A 12602-nucleotide genomic window follows, 5' to 3' on the forward strand; every position below is an offset into this window, starting at 1 on the left:
GAATGTAATCTGACATACTTTGGGCAGACAGGCCATTCTGTGGAAAAAAGAATTAATAACATCAATATTATATTGAATACATGAGACTTCAAAAGTATGGTCTGGCACAACATAGTATTGACACTAAACAGTAGCAGTGGGATAAAGTTCGTCTTCTCCATAGAAGCAGTTTTAAATATGAATGCCTTTTCAAAGAATGTTGCGAAGCCCTATTACGTTGGCCAAATCTGAATCGGAACAATTGTCTCTCTCTCCCAAAAGTTTGGAAGATTGTCATTTTATGTAGCCATCAAAAATAGTTTTAATATTATTTATTAATATATTAATTTCTAGAACACTGCAGCCATTTTTAATTGGTAAACCGATTGTTATATTACCTTGTATTCCCATTCCTTTGATTTTGTTGTTTCTATGCACTGATGTACTATTATTTTCAGTACAAAATATCTGTACTTTCATTTCATTAAAGTTAATTACTGTGGTTATTGTGTAATTTATTGTTTATAGACCTGCCACAGGTACCTTTTAAAGATTAAACTCACATATATATATAATAAATTTAGTTTAATCCTTTATTCAAGTGTGAGCAAACAAAGTTTGCACATGAAAATATCTTCAGGACTGAGGTAAGGTAGTACAACACCAGGCAACTCGCAGCAAAGGTGGATCAAGCTTCCAACTTTTTGTCTCAGTATCTCCCATAATGCACAGCACATCTTCTTGTGGACACGTATACTGCTATGCATTAAGGGAAGGGCCACTACCCATACTGGTTTCGACCTTTATTGAGGTCTCGTCAGTGGAAACCAGGCCCAGAGTGGAAATACTAAGGCAGAAGCAATAGCATCACTGTTAGACCTCAATAAAGGTCTAAAAAGAACAAATTGAAAAAAAAATTTTTTTTTTTCAATTTGTTCTCAGTGTTATACTCAGTGTTATTAGTTACTCAATATCATTTTAGATTATGTGTATAGCATCACTATTAACATTTATGATTTTTGTTCTTACATTAATTTAAACATCTTTTCTCTGTTTAATTTTTCATGTTTATTTAGGGGGAGAAAAGATGTGGCCAATGCTTCTGGATTATACTAGAGATGAATGTAAAAGAATACTTAGGAAACTTGGTAAGCTGTTCCTTTCCAAAGTAGCCTTTTTTTGTTTTCTTTTTTTTTTTTTTTTTTAAGAACAAGAAACAGTTTTGTTTTCATCCTACTGAAACATTGTTCATATGGTTGTATATTTAAAGCAGGAAAAGAGGGGAGTTAATTCTTATTTGATAATGTTTTTTATTCATGCTTTAGAGCAGAGATTTATAAACTTTTTTTTAACTGATCTCCACTCCTTTGTAAAATTCATCATAATTTTTTCATATCTTCTTTTAATAATTATAAAAATCATTTATAATTAAGATTTTTAAAGTGACTTTAGTAATAAAATATTTTAAATTAATTTTTAAGTATACAGTTTCACTTTATTTTTTAGCCTGTTTTTATTATATAATATAAAATTAATAATCTGTTTTATATCATGCTAGAATGGCTTATGAGACAAAGTACAAAATATGCAATTTGTTTGCTTTATACTAAAAATAAAATAAAAAATATATATATAAAATAAAACCATAAGAAATTCTTTAATGTCAAAGCATTAGGTATAAAGGTGATGTTTTAACTTCATTACATTTTATGTTGAAATGTAGAAAGAGCCTAGGTGTGATTTTTTTTTTTTTAATTTAATTCACAATATAAAGAAAATTAGATAATTATTTAGCTGCTAATATTTTGCTGGTTTATATGTAAGAGTACAGATTGTCCCAGTATATGCAAAAAAGGAACAGTTAGTTAATAATGGGAATGCTATTAACTTATTAAAATTGTAACAGACAACATAGAAAATTAAAGTCCTAATTTGGTACCATAAAGAGAAGTTTTATATAGTTGTAATGTACAATAGGTTGACCAACCAACCTCTCACATATGGGCCCAACATTAATTAATTTGATCTTAAAATTACTGTCTCCTAGATTTTTGGCAGATTTTTTTGCTATAGCCATATTTGTTGAGGTTTGAGGAAAGTTTCATAGCTGTTGCAGATTTCAAAAATGAGCTCTTTGACTTGTAATGACTTCTGTTTAGTATTTACCATCTAATCCTGTGTAATGAATGGTGTCTACAGTGTGGCCTTCCAGTCCCAACTTGCCTGACAATGGTGATGAATGTATTTCTTGTGTTCTCAGAGGAAGATCTTCCCATATGTCCATAATAAGGGCACTTCATGTACTGTTGGATGTAATAAAGAATAGTTTGTTCTTAGGTGAACAGATATAAAGGTTAGTAAAACACAAAAAACTAAAGACGTAATTTGGTGCAATCTGTTATTGAATAAAGGAAAGTTTTATAAGTATTAAATTTACAAGCTTAATACTTATAAAGTATTAAACTTCTACAAGTAACACTTTGCAGAAGTTTTACACAAATCAAACTAGTAACAACAATTTGCACCAAATTACATTTTTATTTTTTTGTGTTCTCCATTACAATTGAAATTTATTTTTAAATAATTAATCCTTTATTAACTAATTATTGTTTTGCATACCATGACAATCTTTGTGCTCTTAAGTTGCTGGGTATAAACCAAGTAAATATTAGCAGCTAAAGAACTAAATATTTATTTTCTTTGTATTATGAGTTGAATCATAAAAAAATCATAGATTTTATTCTGTCATGTTTTAATATCATGTAAAAATGAATTAAACTATTAAAAAAATTTTTGTTTAAATTTCTTAACCCACCAATGGTACTAATATATTGTAGGTTTACAGCCTTTTGAGTGGGAGTTACACTAATAAACAAAAAATGCACAGGTCCTTCCTAATCACTAGTCATTAAACTTGTTAAACCATCATTATCAATTCCCTGATATGTATCCTCAAAAGTGTTCAGGCTACTATGACAACACTGCATGATTAAATTTACATTATTATTAATCTCATATTAACAGTTTTCTTCCAAATTAGTCTATCACTTGGATGAGTACTCCAATATTGTTATATCTAACGTTTTGTACATAACTGAATCAATCCACTTAGACCTTGGTCTTCCTCTGGGTCTCTTTCTTACTATCTTGGCATCAGGCACCTGTTTTACTAACCTTTCCTCACCATGGAGTCAATCATCATGGAAGGCCCACTCAACCAGCAATGTCTATCATAATGAGCTTTGAAGTTATTTACACTACCTGCACTCACAATGTATTCCATTCCCTAACAACTCTCCATGTAAAAAATCTACTCCTCACACCCTTCTTCACCACATCTTTATACAACTTCCAGAGATGACCTCTCATTCTTTTCATCTTACATCCACTCTTCTTGTAATATGATTTATCGATAAACTAAAAAGAGCAAAGCTTTTATCACTTAAATTTATTAATTGCCTTAGTTTAACAAGCACAGAATAAGCAAAGCTGGTGCGGTAGGTAGCTAACTGAATGAATTTATATGGAATAAGATAGAAATTAGCCAAAACACCAAACTAGCAGTATATAAGACTATTCAAACTAGTTTTAAGTTATAGATCTGAGAGTTGGGTTAGAAATAAAGCACTTGATCAAAGACTAGAGACCACAGATATGAGGGTTCTGAGAAAAATTAGGGGAGTGAACAGATGGCATCAATGGCAGAATCATATTAAAAATGAAGATATTAGAAAGGAACTTACATTGTTAGCATTCAAGAATGTATAAGTAGAGCTAATCATACCACCTTAGATTAGCTCTACTTGCTATACTATCATTAAATTCTTTATATATACTCAAGCTGTGCAGAATAATAATCTCTCAGTTAACTGACCCTTGAATAAGTAGTAGTGTGTCAATTAACTTGTGGTACAGCACCATGTAATTGTACTTTCAGTTCTCTGACCAGTAAATTGCTTTTCTGCTGTGGTTGGATAATTAAGGGATAACTGTGCTGCACGATGAAGTTTAATCTATTACTATCTTCCTATCAAAAAAAAAAAAAAACTCCAAACTTTTCAAAGTTCACAGATTTTTAAAAAATTTCTTTTCATAGTTCAGAGGCTCTGTACACCGTACCAAACTTGCTTTCCTGAAAGTTTGGGAGATTCTCATCCTATGTAAATATCAAAATTAATTAATTATCTATTGGATAAGATCCTTCCAGGTTGTGACACTTGCTCTATAGGTTAACTGATTGTTGTGTTAGTTTTAGTACAAAATATTTTGTTTGCCAATTTATAATAAAATACTATATCTAACTTGCTTCACTCTTGAGTACTGAATTACAGATTCCATTAAAACTGACAATATAATTATGCTTATTATTATTACTTTCTATCAATTTTCCTCCACATCCAATATGGTCAAATCTTATGTTTTGTTCTAAAGTAGTATAATCAGTCATTTACCTTCATCTTGGTCTTCTTCGGTCTTTTTTCCTGTATTCTGAGATCAAATACTTGTTCTCTGTTTCCTCTTCTGTTCTGTTTAAGTGATATCACCTCTGCTTGCAAATTTTAAGTACTAATAATGTCAAGTTGCTTTCTAAAATCTTCATTTTTAATATGATTCTTCCATTGATGCCATCTGTTTACTCTAATTTTTCTTAGAACCTGTATTAAATGCAATCTTCAGTTTTTAAAAAATGAAAAAAAATGTCTTGTTAAATTAATTTTTTTTTTGTTTAATGATATCTCTGATTTTTATAAGAATGGTGATGACTTGCAAGTTATGTCGTATAAAATGTTGTTTGAGAATGCACAGAATGGGTGAAGATACAGGAAAACAAGAGGTCATCCCTGGAAGCTGTATAAGGAGGGTGTGAGCAAGGGAGCAAGGAGCAGGTTTTTTGCATGGAGAGTGGTGAATGATTGGAATGCATTGCCCGAGAGTGTGGTGAGCACAGAGACAGTAAATATATTTAAGGCGTGGTATGATAAAATGTGTGCATAACAGTGGACCTCCCACGATGAGTCTGACTCCATGGAGGTTTTTATAATAATAATAATAATTTCAAAATTAATCTGTGGATGCAGGGCATGTTTTAGTTTATAACAGAGGGCAAAAGATAAATAGTGCCACCTGTTCATAGATAGGAATTACTTTACATTTTGGAAATGGCAGCAGCAAAGTATCTTTAAGAGTATCTCCGTGCAAACTAGCTTTTGTCAGGGACAAACAATCTACAAAGGAATTAACTTATTAAATTAATATTTTTAATTTTATTATTTATTTATTTTTTTTATGGTGGATGGGCAAGCAATAAGGAACTTATTCACATTTGATTTGAAAAGCTGTGGATGGTATTCCTTGGGAAACACATGGTGAAAGACTGTTCCAGAGGGCATCAGTGGAAAGGATCGATGAAGAAGCATAGAAATTTGTTCTGTGGGTTTGGAGTTTAACTGTGGGGGGATGTTGGTTAGCTGTAGCATATTTTTGGATGGATTTGCAAGAGGGTGGGGAAAATTATTGATGCCAATTTTAATGAACAGCAGTTATAGGAGTATTTATACAAGATGCAGGCTATGGATACTGAATGCCTGTGTGAAAGTGAGTGGGATGTATTGGTGAGAGAGGGATCGTCAATCAGTCTTACTGCTCATTTCTGTATAGAATCCAGTATTTTCAGGGAGCTCTTAGAGGCACCACCCCAGACATGAGAGCGATATTCAATAGTTGAGCAGATTTGCAATTTGTATAGAGTTAAGAGCTGTTTGGAGTTGAAGTAAGCTTCGAGGTAAAAAGAGCCTCGTTTTTTGGATGCAGAGGAGGCAGTATTTGTGATATGTTTGTGCAAAGAGAGAATTGAGGAATCCCATTTTGAATAGAGATTTGAGTATTGTCAAGAGTAAGAGAGGAAGAACAGGATTTTTTTTTTTTTTTTTTTTGTGGGAAATAATGCAGAGCTGTGTTTTGCAAATTGAAATTGATTATATTATCCAAACCCCATTGATGAATGTTTTGAAGATCGGAATTTAAGGTAGTAGAGAGTTCTGGAGGTTGTGGCGATTTGTGCTTTGCAAGGTTTGTCAAATGAAAAGGACTGCAATGTTTTGTCATTGGCAAAAATGCATACTGGATTGGCAGTCAGCTGGAATAGATCATTTATATATAGAAGGAAGAGGGTGGGTGACAGAACAGACCCCAGTAGTAGTTGCATAGATAAAAGATGAAAGGAGCCATCGACCATCACTTGGAGTGAGCATCTGGCCAGAAAGCCTGCTACCCAATTGCAGGTGTCGGTGGGGGGGGGGGGGGTGCAGACTGAATAATGGGAGATATTCTTAATAGACCTTTGTGCCAAACTCAGTCAAAAGCCTTGGAGATATCAAGACCAACCACTTGAGATTCACCAAACCTTTCCATGGTGTTTTTCCAGAGATGGGTGACGTAAATTAGTAGGTTCCTTATTGATCGACAGTGACATAATCCATACTGTTGGTCATTTATTAAATGAGAATCTTCAAGATATCATAGGAGTTGACTGTAGATGGTTTCCATCACTTTAGAAAGAATTCAGATGAAAGAAATTGAACAGTAGTTTGAAAGTAAAGATTTGTTCCCTTTTTTAGGAATAGGTTGTATATGGGCTAGTTTTCACACTGCAGCATTGATACCAATGGAATAAGAAAGTATAAATAGATGGCATAAAGTCGAAGTCAACTCTTGGGCACAGATCTTTAGAGCAATGGGAGGGATGCCATCAGGGCCAGAGATTTTTTGGTATCCAGCTTGAACAAAATTTTTCTGATCTCTTTCTGGCAAAAGGTCAAATGCTTCATTGAGTGTTGTTTGGAATGGTTGGGGGACGTTTTCTGTGATCAGCTATGCAAGAATGGGAGGAGAAGTTGGAAGCCAGGAGGTTTGCTTTTTCTGTCAGTGATAATGCAATAGTACCATCTGGGTGTAATAGTGATGGGAGTAGTGTTGGGCAGAAGTTATGGTTGATAGCTTTGGCTAGAGCCCAGAAGTGGCTGCCATTTGGACAGGATGCAAGTTTCCTGCTTTTAGTTCTCTCAAAATCTGTTTTCAATGTGATGATAATTTTCTTGCAGTTATTCCAGGCTTTGATGTAGGCCGTATAGGAAAATGAAATTTTGGATGCAAGCTAGTTGTGGCATGCCTGACTTCTTTTTTACAGCCTTGACACACTTTTTATCTCATTCAAGATGCTATCTCCTGGTACATTCATTAGAGGTTGCCCATGATCAAATAACTTAATAATGAATGAGGGAATATAGTGCAAATTATGCAATGAAAATAAGGTAGTACATTTTGAATGCATTTAGAATGAGGCTGAAAAATCACTTGCCACTTGTTTCTGAAAAATTGCATGTGGCAAGTGGATTTCTGGAGTCTTTCTGTAGCCATTACCTTTATCCATCTCAGCTGTCACACCATTATAAAAAAGGAAATTAATGAGGCATGATCTATCCTTGACAAAGCCATGCTTTGTCGAGGATAGATCTTTTAATCGGTGTACTAGATATATTGTATGCCCTGTCTCACAAAATTTTAATTATGCCTATTTTTTGCAATGGATGGTGGTGGGAAGCGGCATTTAAAAATCTTCCTGTTGTGGTAGATTTTCTGTATACAAAGAAGAGTAATCTTTTTTTTCCTTTTCATTTACTTCAACAAGGATATCAAGGAAAAGTAATTTTTTGTTTTGTTTTAGTTCAATAGTGAATTTCATATTGAGATGCAAGTCGTTTAGATAATCTTTAAAAGCAGTCAGCTCATCTACTGTTTCCGACCAAATGACAAAAATATCATTGAAGTAATGTAGCCACCAAACTTTTGGTCTTTTCTGATAGGTTTTTAATGCATTTGTTTCAAAATTTTCCATAAATAGTTCTTGGAAGTTTTTCTGCTTGGTTATACTATAAATTAAAGATACCAAGAAATTATATATTTGGTTTAATCCTTTATCCAAGTGTAAGCAAACAAATTTGCACCTGAACTGTTTTCTGGACTAGGGCAACTCATATAAAGAAGCTAATGACTTCACATCACTTTGCCTTAGTATCCCATAATGCAAAGCACATCTCCTTATGGACATGTATAATACTATGCATTATGGGAAGGGCCACTACCCTGACCAGTTTCAACCTTTATTGAGGTCTCATCAGTAGGAGACTAACTGGCTCCTACTGATGAGACCTCAATAAAGGTGGAAAGGTCTAACTGCTGATTTACAATTCAGATATAGATATATGTATCACTTGATATAGTGTGCTATATTTGTAGTGTTTTGAACAGCTTTTCTCTTGGCACCTTGTCATATTGCCTTTTCAGATCTATAAAACCTAAATATAGATCCTTGTTATATTCCCATGATTTCTCTGGTATTTGTCTTAAAGTAAAAATCTAATCATGACAACCTCTATCTGCTGTGAGCCCAGTTTGTTTTTCTCCAAATGTTCTTTCACAATTTTCCTTAGCCTCTTCTCAAGTATGATCTTACCTGGAAATACTTTGTCAGAATTACAGAGAAAATTCCTTTTTAATTCTGACATACTATTTTATTTCTCCTTTTTATAGATGGGTCCTGAGAGCTTGACTCCAATCAACTGGAATTTGATTTCCTGAATATGACTTCTGGATTATGCAGTACTACAACTGTAAAACTTTTGTACTATCACATTTCAGTATTGCTAGTTGAATATTATTGGCCCAAGCTTTTTTTCACATAGGTTTTTGATTTTTTTTTTTTTTTTTTTTTAAGTAATGCCTTAGTATTGATATATATAGTCCTGATTGCATTCATTGTGAATATTGATATTTTCTGTTCTTACCAAAGTCTTATTTTCTTTGCTTAACATTTTTTTCTGTGTTCTCTCAGAACAGATACTGATTAACTTGCCAGGGACTTTCAATGTGCTTTCTTCTTTTGATGTTTTTTTTTCTCTTCTTTTGCTTTCTCTTGTATCCGCTATGAAGTACTAATTTTTCTGTCCTTGCAGGCAACTTCACTGCATGCTTCTCAGGCAATTAGTCAATGTAGAAAACTTCCAGTATTGAGACCTCATATTTTTATATAAATAACGAGTATAATAAAGAACAAATATAACCCTACAAGTTTTATAAGTCATCAGACTTATATCATCAGTGGTACTAGCAAAAGCTACACACACACACACACATGCACACACACAAAGAAAAAAAAAATTAGTTAGATTTTTAATGAAAGCAGACCAGACTTGAGGTAGAATTAAGCCTTGATTTTTTGTTACAGTGTGTGGGGGATTGATCCTTACCGTTTCAGAGCATTCCTTGAACTTTCTTGTAAAACAATTATGATTGATATAAGGCATTTTTGTTTGTTGCTGGGATGCCAAACCTGATTTATGCTTTCTTTTATCGATGTCTTTACATGTTCAGACAAGCAGCTCTCCCCTGACCTTCCCATCTGGCCTACATAACCAATGTCCCAAGAGCAATGATCATAAACACCTGGTTTTTTCAGGGGATGATGTGGAAGTTTTGGTGGATGTATGAACCTGGAAATTTTATGCATTGGTAAAATAGATACTTTAATGTTGTAATCATGGAGCAACATTGCCACTTTGTCTGTAACATTCTTGATGTAAGGTAGCGTGATTGCATTCTTGAAATCTTATTTAAGTAAAGGAGCTACTGGAGATGTATTAAGAATTTTGTCTATCGTCTTGGGTTCAAAATTATTAAGGGCGAGAGTGTGCCTCAGGTAGTGCAGTTCTTCATTCCTGTTAATTGACATACTGGACATTGTATGCTCTGTCTCTTAATGTTTTAATTATACCTATCTTTTGTTATGGATGATGATATGAAGCGGCATGTAAAAATCTTCCAGTTGCAGTTGGTTTTCTGTATACTGAAAAGGTCAGTTTCTTTTTTCTTCATTTACTTCGATAAGAATATCAAGGTGTTATAATTTTCTGTGATCTTCCAGTTCAAGAATGAATCTTATTGTGGGATGCAAGCTGTTCAGATAATCTTTAAAATGATTTAAATCATCCATTGTTCCTGACCAAACAATGAAAATATCATCAATGTAACATAACCAAGTTTTTGGTTTCTTGTGATGATAATTTTTAATAGTATTCCTTTTGAAATTTTCCATATAGAGGTTGGCTGGGAATGGGGGATCCTGTGGCATGTACTTTTTGTTCCCAGTATTTGTCCTGAAATATGAAAAAGTATTTTCCATACTGTGTTTGAATAGTCTGTGTTCATTGAGAAAAGTTCATTGTTGAAGCAGACACTGTGTCATCCCCAGGTACATTTGTGAAAAAAAGACTGACTACATCTAAACTTGTTAGAATGTCTGGAGGCTCTATATTTTAATCTTTTACGTTCTCAATAAAGTGTCAGCTATTCTTCACATATGGTTCCTGTCTTCTGCCTAATTAAGTAACTTTTTGATAGTCATTAGTTTTATTATGTGTATGGCATGTGATATCCTGGTCCAAGGCTACGTCCCTGTTGGAATTTTCTAATAGGGTGTTCATTTTTCTTATTTTGATTATATCAATTTGATTAGTTCATCGTATAACGTATACTTTGATATAATGCAATTTTAAAAAATATTTTTTTTTTTATTATTTTCATTTCAAAACTTTAGAGCTAGAAGCTTATGCAGCAGTTATATCAGCTTTTCGAGCCCAAGGACGATTAACCAAAGAGAAAAAGAAGATGCTTCAAGAATTTTCAACAACACTGAGGTATACTTTTCTTCTTTTCAACATCACTTCCTAACACCACAACTTAGTATTATATAAACTGTTATATATTATATTATAATACTTTATATGTTATATAAAGTATTATATAAACTGTTAACTTAGAGAGTAATTATAATATTTAGCTACTATTTTAATTTGTTAAATAACTTTTTTCTTATTAGCATTTCCTTGGAACGGCATCGGGCTGAAATTAGAAGAGCAGTCAATGATGAACGACTGAACACAATAGCAGAGAGGTAACACTTATTCTTAAAATATAACCAGAGGTTATTAAAACTATTGTATTGGCGATATCTAGAGAATATAATGTTAGAATCAAACTCGGATCTTTTACAGTCGAAGGACATAGTATCCTGTTGTTCTTCTATTTGCATTTTGGAGGCATGGAATAACAACAGTAGAGTACATTTAAGAGCATAAAGCTGTTTCGCTTGATGTTATCCATTTGTTGTAAATATGATGGCACCGTTAATATTACATAAAATGTATTGCACTTCTTCACGAAGAGAGATATGGTAGGCATAGACACCTGCTACAACATTTCTCTATAAACCAGAGAAGTTGTTTAGTATCATTTATTTTTTAAGGAAATTAACAACATATTGGTTAATAAATAAACTTACTTATTTACTATCCTATATTTCTCTGAAGTCAAATTGGCATCATCAAGGGAAAATACACTTGTATTAGACACGTGCATGCAGGCACACTCAATAACAAAGATGAAGAAACTGGAGAGATGATACAGGAGACCTAGAACTCTACAATTGCACCACCTATTGGCTTCAGTTGGGAGCTCACTGACTGTGGATGAGGGTTTCCCATATGAGGGGGGGGGGGAGTCTGATACAATGTTTGTTTTAGGTTGGGGTGGTTAGTAAGAGCTGCAGCTGATTCCAGGAAAAGTCTCTCGAACTTGAATTTACTTCAGTGGAGTAAAGTGGCTTTTTTCCAATGGATTCTGTGCTGAATATCCAGGGCTTGTTCTGCTAATCCTGAGTGGCTGTAGTGGTGAAATCAGATGTGATCTTCATGCTCTGTTATACAGATGTTGGCTGTCCTGCCTGTTTGTTCATAATAAGAAAGGTTGCAGCGTACCTGATAAACTCCAGATGTTGTAGTTGGTCTTTGAGGTATCGGATAAGGGCTGCTAGCTTTTTTGTGTGGTTTATAGGTGGTCACAAGATTGTGCTTTTTTAATATCTTGGCCGAGAAATTGTTGTAGAAAGAAGTGCTTTCCTTACTTTTTTCATTATAAACTAACCTAACCTAAGCTGTTATAATTTCTATTGAGAATGAAAACCTATATATAAAACCTATAAACATGTTTTTATTACATTTACCAGACTCCTCTAGGAATTATTCACTTTAACTGGTAATTATTAATAATAACCGGATTTATTACTTTAACCGTAACATATACATCATCTTTTCATAAATACTCTGACAATTCTGCACAGCCCCGCGCTGCCCACACAATTGCACAAACACCTGGTTCCATTAGTGGCACTGTGCTCAGCTAACATTTGCATGATTATCAGTAGAGAAAGAGTTGTCTAGCTGTTTGAGTTACCATGCAATGGGGGAGATTATGAGAACTGTGTAGTTGTAATAGCGCCTCACAAGGTTGGAATTCAACATCTCTTACTTTCAACATGATAAAAACACTCGGGATCAATAGGATGTTTGTGTATCAGACTATTAACTGTTATAATGATGCAGAAGACGTATCTGCCATGCTTTGTTGAACACAACAGCTTGTGATGACTGTAAAGGCACACCGGTACCATAATCCTTTGAGAAAGTCTGAGAATGATATCATGTGTATTAACGGATGACCTGAGGTGAGAG

General features: G+C 33.6%; 1 protein-coding gene across 7 annotated transcripts in view; it reads left to right on the top strand.

Moving 5' to 3' along the window:
• LOC150093229 (uncharacterized) overlaps positions 1–12602 on the top strand; it is a 307481-nt gene that overhangs the window by 2834 nt on the left and 292045 nt on the right. For all 7 annotated transcript variants that reach the window (XM_090413531.1, XM_090413528.1, XM_090413534.1 and 4 more), the window contains exons 2-4: positions 1056–1127; positions 10631–10730; positions 10913–10987. In XM_090413531.1, the coding sequence (XP_090269657.1) occupies positions 1067–1127; positions 10631–10730; positions 10913–10987 (236 nt within the window). In that variant the 5' untranslated portion in view covers positions 1056–1066. The remainder of the gene's footprint in view (positions 1–1055; positions 1128–10630; positions 10731–10912; positions 10988–12602) is intronic.

Source organism: Typopeltis vanoorti, chromosome 24 (assembly GCF_054136105.1).
Source record: "Typopeltis vanoorti isolate ZY-2024b chromosome 24, IOZ_Tvanoo_1.0, whole genome shotgun sequence".
In the NCBI taxonomy this organism is placed as follows: domain Eukaryota; kingdom Metazoa; phylum Arthropoda; class Arachnida; order Uropygi; family Thelyphonidae; genus Typopeltis; species Typopeltis vanoorti.